General features: G+C 45.4%; 1 protein-coding gene across 5 annotated transcripts in view; it reads left to right on the plus strand.

Annotated features, from left to right (window-relative positions):
- The window catches only part of LanA (laminin subunit alpha), a 550694-nt gene that overhangs the window by 12572 nt on the left and 516945 nt on the right, over positions 1 to 21177 (plus strand). For all 5 annotated transcript variants that reach the window (XM_069308774.1, XM_069308775.1, XM_069308777.1 and 2 more), the window contains exon 2: positions 7659 to 7805. In XM_069308774.1, the coding sequence (XP_069164875.1) occupies positions 7659 to 7805 (147 nt within the window). The remainder of the gene's footprint in view (positions 1 to 7658; positions 7806 to 21177) is intronic.

Below are 21177 nucleotides of genomic sequence, written 5' to 3' on the forward strand. Positions count from 1 at the left end.
TGGTGTGGGGGTCCGCCTGGACCTGGGGTGCTAGTGTAGGGGCCTTTTTGGTGCTGGGGTGGGGGTCCGCCTGGTGCTGGGGTGCTAGTGTAGGGGCCCCCCTGGTGCTGGTGTGGGGGCCCGCCTGGTGCTGGTGTGGGGGCCCGCCTGGTGCTGGTGTGGGGGCCCCCGTGGTGCTTGTGTGGGGGCCCGCCTGGTGCTTGTGTGGGGGCCCGCCTGGTGCTAGGGTGCTAGTGTGGGGGCCCGCCTGGTGCTAGTGTGGGGGCCCGCCTGGTGCTAGTGTGGGGGCCCGCCTGGTGCTAGTGTGGGGGCCGCATGTACACTGATACACACTGTAGTGAAGCAGTGGGTGGTCCCCGGGTGAGGGCGGCGGGGCCTCACATTTCACCCCAATACATTCATTACTCTAGTCTAAGAAATATACATTTAAAGTAAATTAGATACATTCTATGTGAGCTTGTGTTTGAGGCGGGTCGTGGGATGTCGTTGTTCATGAGGAGGAGGAGGAGGTAGCGGTGGAGGAGGGGGGGGGGAGCTGCATGGATTATAAGATGAGCATCAGCCATGATAAGATGTATTATGAGAACGGTCAAATGCAGAGATCCCAGAGTAGTGCTGATACCCACCACACTCGCACTCCACCCACCTGGCCCACCACACTCGCACTCCACCCACCTGGCCCACCACACCACACCACACCACCCGCCTGGCCCACCCAGTAAGGTGGCTGGTAAACACGCGGTGATACAAGTTATCACAGAACCAACAGTGGGGGCGGAGGCCGCCCGTCAGCGCTGACCTGCTGTGGCCACTCACTGTGTCCACAAGATAAGCCTAGTAGGAGCTCCCAGGGCCCCTGGGGCCCCTGTCTTGTTGTGTTCACGTATATAGTGTGGCTGGAGCAGGGGCCCCAGGGGCCCCTGTCTTGTTGTGTTCACGTGTATAGTGTGGCTGGAGCAGGGGGGCCCAGGGACCCCTGTCTTGTTGTGTTCACGTGCATAGTGTGGCTGGAGCAGGGGCCCCAGGGGCCCCTGTCTTGTTGTGTTCACGTGCATAGTGTGGCTGGAGCAGGGGCCCCCAGGGACCCCTGTCTTGTTGTGTTCACGTGTATAGTGTGGCTGGAGCAGGGGCCCCAGGGACCCCTGTCTTGTTGTGTTCACGTGTATAGTGTGGCTGGAGCAGGGGGCCCCAGGGACCCCTGTCTTGTGTTCACGTATATAGTGTGGCTGGAGCAGGGGGCCCCAGGGACCCCTGTCTGGTGTTCACGTATATAGTGTGGCTGGAGCAGGGGCCCAGGGACCCATTGGACCCAGGTACTACTAAACACTAGTGACAGGTACAGAACATTGTACAATGGTAGAGAACATTGTACAATGGTAGAGAACATTGCACAATGGAAGAGAACATTGTACAATGGTAGAGAACATTGTACAATGGTAGAGAACATTGTACAATGGAAGAGAATATTGCACAATGGTAGAGAACATTGTACAATGGAAGAGAACATTGTACAATGGTACAGGTCCAGGGTGTACTGGGTGTAATGATGGTGTAATGGACACTAGAGCTATGGTACAGGTCCATTTTATGCATTACGGTATAATAAATTATACCTTAATGATAGCTCTGTTACTCATCATATTTTAATGGTAGCTAGTAATATAGTTTACCCTAATGGTAGCTAGTTATATATCTTACCCTAATGGTAGCTAGTAATATACTTTAATGGTAGCTAGTAATATATCATACTTTAATGGTAGCTAGTAATATATCATTCTTTAATGGTAGCTAGTAATGTATCTTGGGTAGGAGCAAGGGAGGAATCCCGATCGTATGTGGCATTTTTCCAAGAAAGGAAGTTGGAAATGAATGGTTGTCGAGGGCACTTGGTGTCAGTTGCCGACTGAACACATTGTAAATCAAATACTGTATCCCAGTTATCAAATGTATTGATAACTGGGGACACATCTATGGAGGAAATTACATGTATGCTCGGGATGGGTTGCATTTATCCAGGGCTGGGGCTGTTGCCGTTGCCAACTCGTTGAAAGCTGTACTTACCTAGTTGTGCTTGTGGGGGTTGTGCTTTGTCTCTTTGGTCCCGCCTCTCAACTGTCAATCAACTAATGCACAGGTTCCTGAGCCTACTGGGCTCTATCATATCTACTCTTGAAACTGTGTATGGAGTCAACCTCCACCACATCACTTCCTAATGCATTCCATTTGTCTACTACTCTGACACTGAAAAAAAATCTTTCCAACGTCTCTACGGCTCATTTGGGCTCTCAATTTCCACCTGTGTTCCCTAGTGCATGTGCCCCCTTTGTTTAATAGTCTGTCTTTATCTACCCTGGTAGATACGTCCTGGAGCCGGTCGGCCGAGCGGACAGCACGCTGGACTTCTGATCCTGTGGTCCTGGGTTCGATCCCAGGCGCCGGCGAGAAACAATGGGCAGAGTTTCTTTCACCCTATGCCCCTGTTACCTAGCAGTAAATAGGTACCTGGGTGTTAATCCGCTGTCACCAGCTGCTTCCTGGGGGTGGAGGCCTGGTCGAGGACCGGGCCGCGGGGACACTAAAAACCCCGAAATCATCTCAAGATAACCTCAAGATAACCCTATCAAATCCTCTTGAGAATCTTGTATGTGGTGATCATGTCCCCTCTAACTTTTCTGTCTCCCAGTAACGTGAGATTTAATTCCCGTAGTCTTTCCTCGTAGCTCATACCTCTCAGTTCGGGTACCAGTCTGGTGGAAAACTGTTGAATCTTTTCCACTTTAGTTTTCTGCTTGACTAGATATGGACTTCATACTGGAGCCGCATACTCCAGGATTGGTCTGACATATGTGGTATACAAAGTTCTGAAAGATTCCTTACACAAGTTTCTAAAGGCCATTCATATGTTAGCCAACCTGGAATATGCAGCTGATGTTATCCTCTTGATATGGGCTTCAGGCCTGGAGACCTGGTCGACGACCGGGCCGCGGGGACGCTAAGCCCCGGAAGCACCTCAAGGTAACCTCAAGGTAAGGTTCAGGGAACAGGTCTGGCATCATATCAACCCCCAGGTCTTTCTCTCTCTCTCTCCGACTCTTGAAGAATTTCATCTCCCAAATGATACCTTGTATCTGGTCTCCTGAGCCCTACACCTAACTTCATTACATTACATTTGTTTGGGTTAAACTCTAACAACCATTTGTTCGAACATTCCTGCAGCTTGTCCAAGTCTTCTTGAAGCCTCAAGCTGTCCTCCTCTGCCTTAATCCTTCTCATAATTTTGGCGTCGTCAGCAAACATTGAGAGGAGTTAGTGTACCCTCTGGGAGATCATTTAGGTATATCAGAAACAGGATAGGTCCGAGTGCAGAGCCCTGTGGGATTCCACTGGTGACTTCCCGCCAATCTGAGGTCTCACCCCTCACTGTAACTCTCTGCTTCCTATTGCTTAGGTACTCCATTATCCACTGGAGCACCCTATCACTTACTCCTGCCTGTTTCTTCAGCTTATGCACCAGCCTCTTAAGGGGGGGTACTGTGTCAAAGGCTTTCCGACAGTTCAAGAAAATGCAGTCCGCCCGTCCTTCTCTTTCTTGCTTAATCTTGTCACCTGATTGTAGAATTCTATTAAGTCCATAAGGCAAGATTTACCCTCCCTGAATCCATGTTGATGGGTTGTCACGAAGTCCCTTCACTCCAGAGGTGTTGTTAGGTTTTTTCTCACAATCTTCTCCATCACCTTGCATGGTATACAAGTTAAGATTCTGGCCTGTAGTTCAGTGCCTCTTGTCTGTCACCCTTTTTGTATATTGGGACTACATTAGCCGTCTTTCATATTTCTGGTAGGTCTCCCATCTCCGGTGACCATGAAGATTGGCAAGCAAAGTGCTTCTGTACACTCTTTCAATACTCATGGTGAGATTCCGTCCGGGCCAACAGTCTTTCTCACGTCCAGATCCAACAGATGCCTCTTGACCTTATCTCTCTTGCAATTTCGAACCCTTCCAAGGCGGCCTGGTTTACTGCCACCTCTCCTAGCACAGTGACCTCACCTTGTTCTATTGTGAAGACCTCCTGGAACCTCTTGTTGAGTTCTTCACACACCTCTTTGTCATTCTCTGTGTACCTGTCCTCGCCCGTTCTAAATTTCATCACCTGTTTCTTCACTGTTGTTTTCCTCTTGATGTGACTGTGTAGTAGCATTGGTTCGGTCTTGGCTTTATTTGCTGTATCATTTTCATACATTTTTTTCAGCTTCTCTTTTCACATTAACCCACTCGTTCCTGGTATCTCTCTCTGCTTTCTGGTTTTCAGCTATTTCGGAAGTTCCTTCACGCCCTTTTGTTCAGTTCCTTTGCTTTCATACATGCCCTATTAAACCACAGATTCTTCTTTTGCTTCTCGGTTTTTTTCCTGTCAGGCTGGGAAAAACCTGTTTACTGCCTCCTGACACTTTTGGGTGACATAGTCCATCATGTCTTGTACGGACTTAGTTCTGAGTTCTGTGTCCCATGGTATATCACTTTGGAATTTTCTCATCTCATAATTTCCCTTTCAGTACGCCAGCCCTTTGTTTCCCTGTCCTTTTTTGGGGGAGATAATTCCTAGCTCTACCAGGTACTCAAAGATAAATACACAGTGATCACTCATTCCCAAGAGGGCTTCCAACTTAACTTCCCTTGTATCCGACTCATTTAGGGTAAATATCAGATCAAGCATGGCTGGTTCATCCTCTCCTCTTGCTTTTGTCGGTACCTGATGTGTTGGCTTAGAAAGTTTCTTGTTGCCACGTCCAGTAGCTGGGCGCTCCATGTGTCGGGTCTTCCACGTGGGTCTTTGTTCTATCTTCCCGTGGTTGAAGTCTCCCATGATTAGTAGTCTGGATCCGTTCCTGCTAGCTACAGAAGCTGCTCTCTCAATTATATTAATGGTGGCCATGTTGTTTCCATCATATTCCTGTCTGGGTCTTCTGTCGTTTGGTGGGGGATTATATTTGACTACTACTATAATTTTTGTCTTTCAATTGCTATGATAAATGTTATGTAGTCACTTAACTCTTCACTGCTCTGAATAACCATCTCTTCAAAACTCCAGCCTTTTCTTATCAGCAGAGCTACACCACCTCCTCCTCTCCCTTCTTTCTCTTTCCTCACTTCATAATAGTCGTGTGGAAACACTGCATTTGTTATGGTTTTCGTTAGCTTTATTTTTGTGAGTGTTATTATGTCTGGGTTTTCTTCTAGTGCCCATTCTCCAAGTTCACTTGTTTTATTTGTAATTCCATCTATGTTAATGTACATTGCTTTGAAGCTCACTTTTTTCTGTTCATTCTCTTGTCCTCTTCTTGGCGAGCATTCTGCTGATGGAGGAAGCTGTTCACTAGGTGTGAAGATCTATAAGGTGGTTAACAGTCTCTCAGAGGATTCTGGGGTGGGGGATGGGGGTAAAGGGCAGGGGGGACAGGGAGGGTATGGGATGGAGGGACTTGAGGGGAAAGGGAAAGGGGGAGGGGGGAGGAGTGATAAGGTCGGCATGGGATGAGGGAGGGGAGGGAGGGTTGCATGAGCATTTGAGTGGGAGCAGGGAGGGTGAGGTGTAGGGATGTTTTCTATGTAGAGGAGGGTGGTGGTATTACCATTCCCTCTGGTGTTGCTGGGATGCTGGTTGTGGGTTCCCCCCCTCGCCTCTGGGAATGTTGTGTTGGGGGATGTGAATTCCTGGTTTACTACCCTCTCCCTGTGCTTCCTCCTTGCCTCTGTCACCATGGCTCTCTCCTTCTTCGTCCTGTCCCTCTGGAGCACTATTTTTTTTTTGCATTCTTCCACATACTGCAAATGGCTCTTCCTTTCTAGAATATCCTCCTTCGTGGTCTCGTTTGCAAACACTGTCTTTACCAGGCGGTTTCTGTCCTTGTTGTACCAGCCCAACCTGAAAACCTTCTCAATGTTTTTTTCAGCCCCTTCCATCTTTAACCCCTTTAGTATTCCATTCACTCACAAATCAACAACTCTGTTGCCAAATCAGAATTTACCCAGGCCTTTCCTAAATCTAAACTTATTCAATTTATACCCATTGTTTTGTGTTATGTTGATTTTTTAATACCCTATTAATATCACCTATGTTGTGCCCATTCATCCACTTGTACACCTCTATCATGTCCCCCCCTTGCTCTTTGCCTTTCTAGAGAATGTAATTCAAGCTTTTTCAATTTTTCTTCATGACACATTTCTAATTTGGGGGATTAACTTTGTCATCCTACGCTGGATGCATTCCAGTGAATTTGTATCTATTCTATAGTACGGCGACCAAAACAACTGCATAATCTAAATGGGGCCTAACCAGAGCAAGATATAGCTGAAGAACAACGCCAGGTATCTTATTACTAAAGTTTCTATTAATAAATCTCAGTATCCTATTTGCCTTATTACGAATATTTATGCATTTTTTTAATGATAGCTAATAATATATTATACCTTAATGGTAGCTAGTAACTCATCATACCTTAATGGTAGCTAGTTACTCATCATACCTTAATGGTAGCTACTAATATATCATACAACTCTAGCCATTCTGTAATTAAGTTGTTGGCTGTTTGTAGCAGGTTAAGATAAGAAACTTGTCTACCTTTTTACCTATGTAGGGAGCATGTTGGTTGAGTTCATTGACCATTTTCTGCTACTCATTATGTTTAACAAGATAAGTGATTGTGTTCCTTGGTGCAGTTAGTGAAGTGTGCAAGAGGTGTACCTTGAGGCTGGCTGTCTTCTCTAATTGTTCTCATCCTCGTATAGCTGTCTCCTTAAGGTCTGCCAGTTTAGCTTCATCATATTTCCCATTCCGTTTGAATTGTTGACAGATGTTTCATATATTTTGGTATGACCGTAATATTGACACACGCACAAATTATATTTATATCGTCATTAATTATTTGTTCATTTAGTGGTGCATATATTGTTTATACCAGTTATTATCTGCTATTAATTATACAGTATAGATAATTACTAGTTTCAGTCCCCGTGGCGCAGTGGTAAAGCACTCGCCTGGTGCTACGCCAGAGCTCTGGCCTGGCTTCGTATCCTGGCCGGGGAGGATTGACTGGGCACCAATCCTAAACTGTACACCTCTGTTCACCCAGCAGTGAATGGGTACCTGGTTGTTTAACAATTTGGTGGGTCGTATTCCGGGGAAAGTTAGGATTAAGGACTTGCCTGAAACGATAGGCGTTTATGGCTTTACAAGAATCTAAGAACTCTTGTATATATATAAACACTGTAATTACTTGCATTGTATTTGTTAATACTTTTAAATTTAAATTTTGCCTCGAGGGGCGAGTTTATTGGGCAGCGCCACTTATCCTGTAAGTGGACACACCGCCATAGCAGCATGTACAACACTCCCCAGTAGGAAAAAAACCTGCTGGGTTGTTTATCCTGTCACTTGTACCCAAACACAGCTGGGATTTGCTTAACTATCTCAAGTGAACAGCTCCTCAAACAAGAATATTAACATCTGTCAACCCTAAAAAATTTACTACTATACTGTTTTGAGAGGCAGAAGCGTTTTAAGAGCAACACTTGTGGTGGTTGTGAGCCTGAGGCTGGGGAAGCATCCCAAGCTCTATACCAATGTTTTCCACTCACGAAATGTTTGTTTTGATTATAGTGGTGCGACCGCTGTGACCCCAACCTGCCCGACAAGGCCCACCCGGCGCAGTACGCTATTGATGGATCTGAGCGATGGTGGCAGAGCCCACCATTGTCCCGGGGCATGAAGTACAACCAGGTCAACCTTACTATCGACCTTGGCCAGGTAAGTAACTCCACCTTCCTCCCATGTCATTTTCCACCTCATTGTTCATAATGTCTTAACTAGTGTAACGTATCGGAAAATGAAGGAAAATAAATGAAGAATGGAGAAACTCATGGGGTGAGGGAGGTAGAGAGATGGAAGGGAGTAGTGAGGTAAAGTCAGGAGAAAGGGAAAGTTTAGAATGAGAGTGAGAGAATGAGATCAAGGAGGAAAGTTGAAGAATAGAAAGTAAGAAGCTAGAATAGTAGAAAGGTTAAGAGTAGAAAGTAGAAATAGAAGTATAGTAGAGAGATAGAAGATTGCTGCCACCATCCATTCAAGTATAAATAAGATTAGGAAAGGAACTTGTCTGCACAACAATATTATCTGATTTTATCATTTATCTGATGTAAGCATGTACTCATATAACCAAGAATCTTTAAGTCAAAATCTTGAGCCAGTAAACTTCAGAGTGCTCTCCACTCTAGCTTTCAAAATCCAAGATCTTGGGATCAGAAATTAAAGACAACTAAAAAGGTAAGTTAATCAATTATATATTTGGTCATATGGGTATCGTTATTCAACCACATCACCTGATATTTAAAGATCTACATCATTAATACACCAATTTGAGTCACCACACAAGAAATTGAGAGCACTACAGCTGACTGCCCCTGAACATCACACAACACCTAAGTTGAAATCACAATATACGCCACCTGATAGTTCACTCACCAAGGTCTCTGAGACCTTGGTGAAGTTGGTAGAAAGGGGTGCGGGGTTAGTATGGCTAACAGAGACCCCCTAGCCGGCATGACAGGACTAGTCTGGCTGCGGGAATCTCTCTCTCTCTCTCTCCGGAGTAACAGTCTACTTATCTCTGTCCTCCTACACGTCTCAAATGTCCAGTTCCACGGGTATATGTCGGGGGGACCAGGAGCTAAGCTCCGCCTTCCACGAGATAGCCTCTGGCTATCTACCTACCACCTAGACAGTGGCTTGTTTGATGGAAACACATAACCAACCAGCTGCAATTATTAGCTTAGCACAAAGCAAGACCACTTCACGCGACCTGACCCCTACTCACCTGTGACCATTAATCACTAAAGGTGTGACTTCTTAATTACTAAGGGCCGACTGTCTGGCGACACCAATATCCTGTCTGACTGACTCGCCTTGTATGTAAAATAATATACTAAAACACATTTATGGTGTTACACTTGTTCTCCACTTTATTGTTCATTATGTCTCAACAAACTTGTTCTCCACCTTTTTGTTCATTATGTCTTAACAAACTTGTTCTCCACCTTTTTGTTCAGTATGTCTTAACAAACTTGTTCTCCACCATATTGTTCATTATGTCTTAACTGACTTATTCTCCCCTCATTGTTCATTATAAGACTTACCCAACAGAACATGAAATAAATAACTTTATATCCAGGTAGGCTAAGTGCACCTGTGGTTCACTGTAGTTACATCATGGGTGTTGTTCACGGTAGTTACATCATGGGTGTTGTTCACGGTAGTTACATCATGGGTGTTGTTCACGGTAGTTACATCATGGGTGTTGTTCACGGTAGTTACATCATGGGTGTTGTTCACGGTAGTTACATCATGGGTGTTGTTCACAGTAGTTACATCATGGGTGTTGTTCACGGTAGTTACATCATGGGTGTTGTTCACAGTAGTTACATCTTGGGTGTGGTTCACGGTAGTTACATCATGGGTGTGGTTCACGGTAGTTACATCATGGGTGTGGTTCACGGTAGTTACATCATGGGTGTGGTTCACGGTAGTTACATCATGGATGTGGTTCACGGTAGTTACATCAAGGGTGTGGTTCACGGTAGTTACATCATGGGTGTGGTTCACGGTAGTTACATCATGGGTGTGGTTCACGGTAGTTACATCAAGGGTGTGGTTTACGGTAGTTGCATCATGGGTGTGGTTCACGGTTAGCTTGCGATGATTTCGGGGCTCAACGTCCTCGCGGCCCGGTCCTCGACCAGGTCTCCTGGTTGCTTGATTGGTCAACCAGGCTGTTGGACACGGCTGCTTGCAGCCTGACGTATGAGTCACAGCCGATCAGGTATCCTTTGAAAGAACACTTGGGACATGGTTACAGCAGGTACATGCGGACATTGAGAGCATGGGAACACTTGGGACACGGTCACACCAGGTACATGCGGACATTGAGAGCATGGGAACACTTGGGACATGGTTACAGCAGGTACATGCGGTCATTGAGTACATGAGAGATACTTGGGGCACTTAATCACTTGAACACCTCAACACTTACTACTGCTCTTAGGGAGGTAAGGATTCCCCACTTGACATTGGCATCTCTGATTCCAAACTGGAAGTCGTTCACATAGTGTACCTGGGCTCCACAACCTCTGACTCCCTCTCTCTCGACACGGAGCTAAACAAACTCATCGGTAAGGCATCTACAACCATGTCCAGACTGACAACGAGTGTGTGAACCAACAATAGGCTGACTGAGTATACAAAGATCCAGGTTTACAGAGCCTGTGTCCTGAGCACTCTCCTTTATGGCAGTGAGTCTTGGACACTCCGCGCCCGTCAGGAAAGACAGCTGAACGCCTACCACATGCGCTGCCTTCGACACATGTTGAACATCACCTGGCAGGACAAGGTGACAAACAACAACGTCTTGGGGAGAGCTAGAATCACCAGCATGTGCACAATGCTGAAGCAGAGACGAATGCGCTGGCTCGGGCACGTTGTGCGAATGGGCGACGGCAGGATCCCAAAGGATCTCCTGTACGGAAAGCTGACGCACGGAAAGCGTCCAACAGGCAAGCCCCAGCTACGGTACAAAGACGTATGCAAAAGGGATCTGAAAGCCATGGACGTCGATCTTGCTACGTGGGAAACACTGGCTGCAAACAGATCAGTCTGGAGGCAGTCTGTTCAAATAAGTCTCTCCAAGTTCGAGGAGTCACTTGTCAAGCAATTGGAGGCAAAGAGACGGAGAAGGATAGCCGGTAGCCAGGAAGACAGACCAGAATCAGACTTCGTTTGTGCTCAGTGTGGGATGGACTGTCATTCTGGGATTGACCTCATCAGTCACACCAGACGCTGCACCAGGACTGACAACCAGACACAACTCCATAGTCTACCGAGACTGAAGGATGCTTACATGATAGGGAGGTAAGGAGTAGAAAGGTAACTTAATGGTAACTAACTAACCATTAGTTACCCCCTGGAATAATGGCAGGTAATGAGAAAGTAACTTCAGTTACTTTAACTTCAAAAAGCAAACGATAGTTTCACTAATTTACTCAGTGACCTTAAAGTGGGGGGGGGGGGGTTATGTTAATTACTCTAATTATGTGAAGGATGTTAATAGGCTGCCATCACTCTGTAAAGTGGAAGGTTGTGCCTTTGTGATCAAAGTCTATGGAAGATTACTGATACAAGACGAAGGAGGAGAAGGCGGCCGGCCGGACTGTATTTTCCTGAATTGTCAACAAGCATTTGATACTGTTCCTCCCGAAAGGCTGGTGGATAGAGACAGACAGACAGACAGACAGAGCCATAGAGACGTTAGAAATAAATTTTTTCGGTGTCAGAGTAGTAGACAAATGGAATCCATTAAGAAGTGATGTGGTGGAGGCTGACTCCATACACAACTGTAAGTGTAGATATGATAAGAGCCCAGTAGGCTCAGGAACTTGTACATTAGTTGATTGACCGTTGAGAGGCGGGACCAAAGAGCCAGAGCTCAGCCCCAGCAAGCACAATTCTGTAAATACAACTCGGTAAGTACAGACAGACAGACTGACTGACTAACAGACAGGCGACAGATAAACAGGGAGGGGGGCGGGTGGGGGAGCGGTTGGAGCAGTAAGTGGGTGCAGCTGGTGGAGCAGGTGCGCCACTGGGCCCCACCCACTACCACCCACTGCACGTCCTGGCTATAAGCGACCTCCTCCACCCACTTCCCCCCAACACCCACTATCATTTATAATACTTGAAGAATGTTACCAGAAAGATGATTACATCTTAGGGTCTCGGTAGTACAGTCGGCTTCGTTCTCCACGCACAATCGAGAAGTCCGGGTTCGAATCCCAGGCGGGACAGAAATAATTGGGCACGTTTCCGTTCATCTAATGCACCTGTTCACCAAGCAGCAAGTAGGTACTCATGAGTAAGTCAGCTTGTTGTGAGGTTCATCCTGGGCGGGGTCAGTAACACGACCTGGGGGGGGGGGAAGAAGGGAGGGACCTCGATAAAAGCTTAACGTGTATGAGTACACTCCGGCTTCCTGTCCCCCGACACACAGAGAATTATCTCCAGCATTTCTTGCCACAAACTCATCAGATACACGCTCATCCATACTCATCCTCATCCATTAATATATTTGAACACACTGAGGGCGAGATCACTACACAAGGACACCCCCACACACTGAGGGCGAGATCACTACACAAGGACACCCCCACACACTGAGGGCGAGGCTGCTATACAAGGACACCCCCACACACTGAGGGCGAGGCCACTACACAAGGACACCACCACACAGAGGGCGAGGCTGCTACACAAGGACACCCCCACACACTGAGGGCGAGGCTGCTATACAAGGACACCCCCACACACTGAGGGCGAGGCTGCTATACAAGGACACCCCCACACACTGAGGGCGAGGCTGCTATACAAGGACACCCCCACACACTGAGGGCGAGGCTGCTATACAAGGACACCCCCACACACTGAGGGCGAGGCCACTACACAAGGACACCACCACACACTGAGGGCGAGGCTGCTACACAAGGACACCCCCCACACACTGAGGGCGAGGCCACTACACAAGGACACCACCACACACTGAGGGCGAGGCTGCTATACAAGGACACCCCCACACACTGAGGGCGAGGCTGCTACACAAGGACACCCCCACACACTGAGGGCGAGGCTGCTACACAAGGACACCCCCACACACTGAGGGCGAGGCTGAACCTATACGTGGAACACCAAATTTGTGTAGAAGAAATTAAATTACATTCTGGTCTCCTGTGCCTGTGGTCAACGAGTGGAATGCAAAGAAGTTGTGGAAGCGACCTGTATCCCTTCCAACCTTAATGCCAGTTGTGGAGGCTACCGGTATCCGCTCCAACCTTAATGCCAGTTGTGGAGGCTACCGGTATCCGCTCCAACCTTAATGCCAGTTGTGGAGGCTACCGGTATCCGCTCCAACCTTAATGCCAGTTGTGGAAGCCACCGGTATCCGCCCCAACCTTAATGCCAGTTGTGGAAGCTACCGGTATCCGCTCCAACCTTAATGCCAGTTGTGGAAGCCACTTATATCCGCTCCAACCATAATGCCAGTTGTGGGAGCCACTTGTATCCGCTCCAACCATAATGCCAGTTGTGGAAGCCACCTGTATCCGCCCCAACCTTAATGCCAGTTGTGGAAGCCACCTGTATCCGCCCCAACCTTAATGCCAGTTGTGGAAGCCACCTGTATCCGCCCCAACCTTAATGCCAGTTGTGGAAGCCACCTGTATCCGCCCCAACCTTAATGCCAGTTGTGGAAGCCACCTGTATCCGCCCCAACCTTAATGCCAGTTGTGGAAGCCACCTGTATCCGCCCCAACCTTAATGCCAGTTGTGGAAGCCACTTGTATCCGCCCCAACCTTAATGCCAGTTGTGGAAGCCACCTGTATCCGCCCCAACCTTAATGCCAGTTGTGGAAGCTACCTGTATCCGCCCCAACCTTAATGCCAGTTGTGGAAGCCACCTGTATCCGCCCCAACCTTAATGCCAGTTGTGGAAGCCACTTGTATCCGCCCCAACCTTAATGCCAGTTGTGGAAGCCACCTGTATCCGCTCCAACCATAATGCCAGTTGTGGAAGCCACCTGTATCCGCCCCAACCTTAATGCCAGTTGTGGAAGCCACCTGTATCCGCTCCAACCATAATGCCAGTTGTGGAAGCCACCTGTATCCGCCCCAACCTTAATGCCAGTTGTGGAAGCCACGTTCTAATGAATAAATTTATTAAAAATATTCCGACTAATAAGAAGACACGGTCATCTGTTATGCTGATGATATATGTTTACAGGCTGCCTCCGAGCCTAGAAAGTTCTTCTCGATACTTCTGCTACTAGAGCTGAGGAATCTGGACTCCTTATCTCTGTTCAGAAAATTCGTGCCCTCATTCCGTGTGGTATTCCACCAGCCAATTATCATATAGATGGGCGAGCACGTGAGAACTGCGAGTCTTACAGATACCTTGGTGTCCCCATTAACGACCCTGGGTACCTTTCTTCTCTCAAGTGCAGACTGTGGGAGAGATTAAAGCCCTTGCGGGTCCTTGTTGGTGTCAATCATGGACTTAACGTGAGACTTGCTAGAATGTTTTATGTATCATTTATACGCTCTGTGATTGACTACAATGCTCTACATCTCACACTGTATACTGACAAAGAGCTGAAATCTCTTGAAACCTTGCAAAATGAAGTTATGCGTCTCATCCTTGGGGCTCCAAAGTCCGCGAGAATAGTTAATATGAGAGCAGAGTTAAAATTGCCTACCATAAGTGAGAGAATTTTGTCTATTGGCACAGTTTTCGGCGTGAAGGCGTTGAGTAGATCTCGGCAACACATGAAATTTCAAGCTAAACTTTCTAATATGCTACACTCACCTGAGGTCTATAGAAGAAGGGCGAAATCTGATTATGTATTTTGGTTCTACAAGGTAGCAACTCCATCAAAATATTAAATATGTACCCAACTCAATTAATGATTAATCAACCATTTACTCCATGGGATAACTGGGATCTATCAGTTGATTTTGTAAAAGCACCCAAGAAAAATATTGTACACTCTGCATTATTTAAACAGTTAACACTGAAAAGCATCACTGAGAGTACTCAGGGTATGGGTAACGATGTGTATCAGTACTATACCGACGGCTCTGTAGAAGAAGGTGGACGATGTACCGGATGCCCATGTAATATATTTGAACAATCTTCTCTCGTACATACAGCAATGAAGCGCGTCAATGACTGGGCAAGTACAACTCAAACCGAACTTGCAGGCATATACCTTGCCACTGAATTTTTAAAAGACAAAGGCAGTGGACTTATATACTGTGACTCGCAGAGTGCACATAGTAGTAACACCCCAGAAAATCGTCAGTGATATTCGAATGAATGTTTTAGCTGCTAAAGAAAGCAGATTTGAAATTAAGTTCCTATGGATACCATTACATGTTGGCATCTCAAGGCATAACACTGTTGATATGCTTGCAAAGACAGCCTGTAGAAAACCAGAGGTAGAAATTTATATGGGTGTTTCATTAGCAGTGACAAAGAGAATACTTAAACAAATATCTAATGAAAATCTTACTAACCTAACAAATTCACAAAGATCTGAAAGTTGTAGCATTGAATATTATGATAAATATCGTGAGAAGACATTCACATATGGGACTAATAGAACAAGCACCCGGCAATGTGATGTTATAGTGGCCAGAATACGCCTGGGATATAGACGTATCTGGTAGCTTTCTCAAAACCCAAATGTCGATCGAGTACACAATGTGTCAACTTTGTGAAAGGGGAAACATGCACTCTCTTGAACATTATATTGTAGAATGTTCCACATTGAATGACTTTCGTCCTCCTGGGCTGAGCTATGCTGAACTCAGTAACTACTATATGAATACCCGAAACGCTGCGCGTGCTAGTGGCTTTACAAGACTGTAATTACCATATTTGTATCCTCACATTCCTTATGTACATTCTTGTATATGCATAAATAAATAAATAAATAAATACTGGAACACTTAACGCTATATTGGACTTAATTGTACCCAATATTGACCATGTAATGTATCAATTATACAATGCATGTGATGTAACTATATAACCTGTGCTTGCAAAAGCATCTTAATCATCTTCATTGGTTAAATGCCTGATAATACACTAGTTTCTATATTATCTATCTTACCCTGTCAGAGTAGGAGAGACATAAATGTGTGTGTGTATGTGTATATATATATATATATATATATATATATATATATATATATATATATATATATATATATATATATATATATATATACATATATATATATATATATATATATATACACACACACACATATATACATATGTATATATATGCCGTACCTAGTAGCCAGAACGCACTTCTCGGCCTAATATGCAAGGCCCGATTTGCCTAATAGGCTGAGTGATTTTCTTTATTTTTAATAAATTGTTTCCAGTTGGTTTATTTTAAATGTAATTATTATATTATATTAAGAACATAAATTATTGATTTAGTTATGTTAGTTTAGGTTAGGTTAAGATAGGTTAGGTTAGGTAGGGTTGGTTAAGTACGGTCATATATCTACGTTAGTTGTAACTCAACTTTAACAAAATTAACTCATACATAATGAAATGGATAGCTTTATCATTTCATAAGAAAAAAATTAGATAAATATAGAAATTCAAGAAAACTTGGCTTATTAGGCAAATTGGGCCTTGCATAGTAGGCCAAGAACAGTGTTCTGGCTACTAGGTACATTATAATATATATATATATATATATATATATATATATATATATATATATATATATATATATATATATATATATATATATATATATCTATATCTATATCTATCTGAAAACTCCACACCCCAGAAGTGACTCGAATCCAGACAGCCAGGGGCCCTATGTAACTAGCGTACCTGGTACCTTAACCACTTGACCAACCGTGACCATACAAAAGACATTGGTAGCCAAGACTATATCCCCCCAACATCCTAAGCACTTGGTAGTAAGCTTGGGCATAGTTATTTCATTGAATCACCTCACTTTGGCCACGTGAGCAGCACAAATGCCCTTTTGTTACCCTTTGGAGTTACCCTTTGGAATTTAGTTTGGGCAGAGAGTATGAGGTTTATTTTTGCCAGATATTCATCTTTTTTAAGAATAACGTATATTGGCGACTTGTCACCTCTCCTGATGACACTCTCCTTATTCTCACGAATGCTCTTAGCTGCCGCTTTGAGCTCAGGGGACAGTATGGTGCTTCTGTAATTACCTCGAATCTTTCCTCCTTCATAAAATGAACCTCATACTCTCCAACCAAACTAAATTCCAAAGGGTAATGAAGGACACTACAGCCGAATTAAAAACGAAGGTAAACAGATTGATTGAAACTGTGATCGCAAAGAAATCCAAATTCCACCTGCCAAAGGTCATCAGGGAATACAAACCTCGTTATGCATATGGGGAATGTCAAGACCCACAACCCTAGAAACCCACTTCAGCCAATCATCAGCCAGATACCCACACCCACATACAGACTGACTAAGCGACTCAACTGCCTGCTGACTTATTAAGTGCCTTGTGCCTTTAGCCTGAAGTCTCCAAAGGAGTTTGTTGACTTACTGCAGGGAGCACGGGCCACAGGGATAAGAGCCTCTTTGGATGTTGAGTCGCTGTTTACCAATATGCCTGTGCATGAAACAATCGGAATGATAATGGACAGAGTGTATTGTGATCCGGCTTGTACTCCTCTTGACATACCAGAGAGCATACTGAGAAAGTTACTCCAAGCCTGCACTAAAGAGGCACCCTTCTTGAGTCCCGATGGGCACATGTATCAGCAAGTAGTTGGAGTTGCCATGGGTTCTCCTCCGAGGTGTCCTGTTTGCGAACTTCTACATGGGTATCATAGAGCGGAGGGTCTTAGATGACATGGACTGGAAACCCGCCATATACTGCAGGTATATTGACAACATTTTTATGCAGGTACCTGATGTCAGACGTCTGCAGCAGCTGATGGAGGCATTCGAGCAAAATTTGGTGTTAAGTTTCACTTACGAGATGGAGAGTGATGGGAACTGCCCTTTCTAGATGTAATAATCACGGATAGGAATGGTGGCTTCCACACTGCACTCTACACTAAGGAAACAAACATAGGAATGTGCCTTAATGCCAATAGTGACTGCCCAGATAGGTACAAGGTACAAGAGGAGTGTTGTCAACGATTACGTCGACCAGGCTCTCACTCACAGCTCTGGTTGGAAGCAAGTCAATGAAGAACTTTGTAGGGTAAAGCAGGTCCTAGTCACCAATGGCTTCTCTAACGGTTATGTTGAAGACATCATAACAAGGAAGGTGAAACACCATGCAACCTCTGAAGACTCAACTAACACAAACAACACTTGAACCCCCTATTAGACTGTTTTACAGGAATTTCTTTTCGACGGCTCAAAAAACGAAGGTAAGTGTCCTGAAAGATATTATTAATAGGAACGTTATCCCCACAGACAAAAATCAGAAGATACAATTGACAATTTACTGCAAAAACAAGAAAACGGCCAACCTACTCATGAAAAACTCTCCAGACACCAAATAGAACGCCTTGAAAGAAACCAATGTCGTCTATGCCTTCACATGACCACTTGGGGACTGTAAGCCCCAAAGATCTCAGTATATAGGCACGACAGCAAGGTTTCTTTCTAGGCGATTAACAATGCACAAACAACAGGGCTCCATCAAGGAACATATAATCTCCTTTCACAACCAGACGATCACCAGAGAAGTCTTAACAAAAAACACGGAAATCGTCGATAGATACAGCGATAGCAGGCGGCTTGATATCGGCGAGGCACTACACATTAAAACTTACTAATCTCTCTCATCTCATTTTTTTCTTGCAATGTATTTATCATTTTATTAATTCTACTAGAATTTACCTACTTAAAATTATCTGTTAGATTAAGGACCTGCCTGAAACGCTGCGTGTACTAGTGGCTTTACAAGATTGACTTTACAAGATACTATGCTATGTATTCTCGCAAACCCAATGTACCTTCTTGTATATAAATAAATAAACAATTAAATAAATAAATAAATAAAGTTCACTACTTCCCCCCCCCCCCTCAAGCGTTCCCTCAGAGGCTAGTCACCCTCGCGCCGGTCACCCAACACCCCTGGGACTCCTATCATGCCCCCCACCACCGTCCCCAGGACACCCGACACCCCTCCCCGCCTCTCCCACTCATCACCTCAGTGAGAAGAGATGACCTCAGTAGTGTCACTCTCCCTGTCTCCCACACCCTCTCCCTCCTCCTCAACCACACCCACACTCTCACTGTCTCCTACACCCTCTCCCTCCTCCTCAACCACACCCACACTCTCACTGTCTCCTACACCCTCTCCCTCCTCCTCAACCACACCCACACTCTCACTGTCTCCTACACCCTCTCCCTCCTCCTCAACCACACCCACACTCTCACTGTCTCCTACACCCTCTCCCTCCTCCTCAACCACACCCACACTCTCACTGTCTCCTACACCCTCTCCCTCCTCCACAACCACACCCACACTCTCACTGTCTCCTACACCCTCTCCCTCCTCCTCAACCACACCCACACTCTCACTGTCTCCTACACCCTCTCCCTCCTCCTCAACCACACCCACACTCTCACTGTCTCCTACACCCTCTCCCTCCTCCACAACCACACCCACACTCTCACTGTCTCCTACACCCTCTCCCTCCTCCTCAACCACACCCACACTCTCACTGTCTCCTACACCCTCTCCCTCCTCCTCAACCACACCCACACTCCATACACAGTTTCAAACGTAGATACAATTCAAATTTAGATTTGATCAAATGTAGATATGATGGAACCCAATTGATTCAGGAACCTATACACCAGTTGATGGGCATTTAAGAGAAGGAACCCAAGAGCCAAAGCTCAACTCCCGCAAGCACAATCTCTTTGAGTACACAAACTGTATTTATCTCAATATTTGTCTTTATTTATCACAATATTGTTATCTTTTAATCAAAAATGAAGTTTGAGGTAATGTACGAAGTTTAAAATGCATCTGTAGCCATCCATATGTGGTTGAAACACATGTAAATCAGCCTACGGAGTATGGGGTGGGCCACTGTGGGGTGGGCCACTGTGGGGTGGGCCACTGTGGGGTGAGCCACTGTGGGGTGGGCCACTGTGGGTGGGCCACTGTGGGGTGGGCCACCCCTCCCTACCACACACCCGCGCGTCACTGCGGCAGCCCCCCGCCCCCCCCCCCGCTTCTCATCATAACTCATACTATATTCAACATTTATAAACTTTTCTTTCACCTTTGCCTCTCCATCTTCTCTACTAACATACCTGAATTTACCTGAGGGGCCACTAACCCTCTATAGTTTCTTCGATGAGGACAGGAAGCCGGCGGCTTGTCCCAGTGATGCGGGAGCTCGTCGGAAGGCCGTCCCGGCACCTCTGAAAGTGAATGATGAGGGGAGAGGATGAGGGGAAAGGGAGAGAGGATGAGGGAACAGGGAGAGGATGAGGGGAAAGGGGGAGAGGATGAGGGGAAAGGGAGAGAGGATGAGGGGAAAGGGAGAGAGGATGAGGGGACAGGGAGAGAGGATGAGGGGGAAAGGAAGAGAGGATGAGGGAAAAGGGAGAGGATGAGGGTAAAGAGAGAGAGGATGAGGGGAATGAGGGGAAAGGAAGAGAGGATGAGGGGAAAGGGAGATGACGGCTTGTGGGTGATGGTTAATCGTGGCAGGAAAATAGTTGTATTTCATCACTAATAAGTTAATAATGTTATATTTCTTCGTTTATTTTAACAATTCAATAATATTTAAATTTGTATATACAGTATTTAAAAAAAATAAACAGGCTGAATTGTACTGATAGGACTCTGGAAACATAATACCCGACGACATGAAGGCTTCCTATCCATTTATGTCACACAAACGGTTCATGATAAATGCGATAAATGGAAAAACTTTTGTTCTCATTGATGAATCAACAAGCCTGAGCTTTAACAGCAACCTTGATAGTTTACGTGAAATGTGACAGTGATAAGGAAGGTAATCCCCCATTTCATGTTCTTAGATCTAACTGACCTACTTGATCAGAAAGCAGCAACTATTGCTAGGCATCTATTGAGCTGTCTCAGTTATCATTGGGTTTGATGAATTATATTTGAAAAAGAACCTTGTAGCATTTGCTGGTGATGGAGCAAATGTCATACTTGGTGTCAAATCTGGCGTGGTAACAGTTCTCAAGGAACATTACCTTCACATCTGGCACTGTCTTAATCTTAGAGTAGAACTTGCAGTAGGTGATTCATTGAGAGAAGTTCATGGAATTAATTATTTTCAAACATTTATCGATAAATTGCATGCCAAGAGTTGCTTCAGACCTCCGAAAACATCTCACACATGACCCTTTGTGGAAACTTGTGAAACTTCACTGGTTGTATTTTGTGAGCACTAAGTGTTTTAACTTCATACATTTATAAATATATGATTGACATAAATGACAGGTTTTTGTCAGGCCCACCAGAGCTCCGGCACCTAAGCAGCTGGGCAT

Source organism: Procambarus clarkii, chromosome 63, assembly GCF_040958095.1.
Source record: "Procambarus clarkii isolate CNS0578487 chromosome 63, FALCON_Pclarkii_2.0, whole genome shotgun sequence".
Taxonomy (NCBI): domain Eukaryota; kingdom Metazoa; phylum Arthropoda; class Malacostraca; order Decapoda; family Cambaridae; genus Procambarus; species Procambarus clarkii.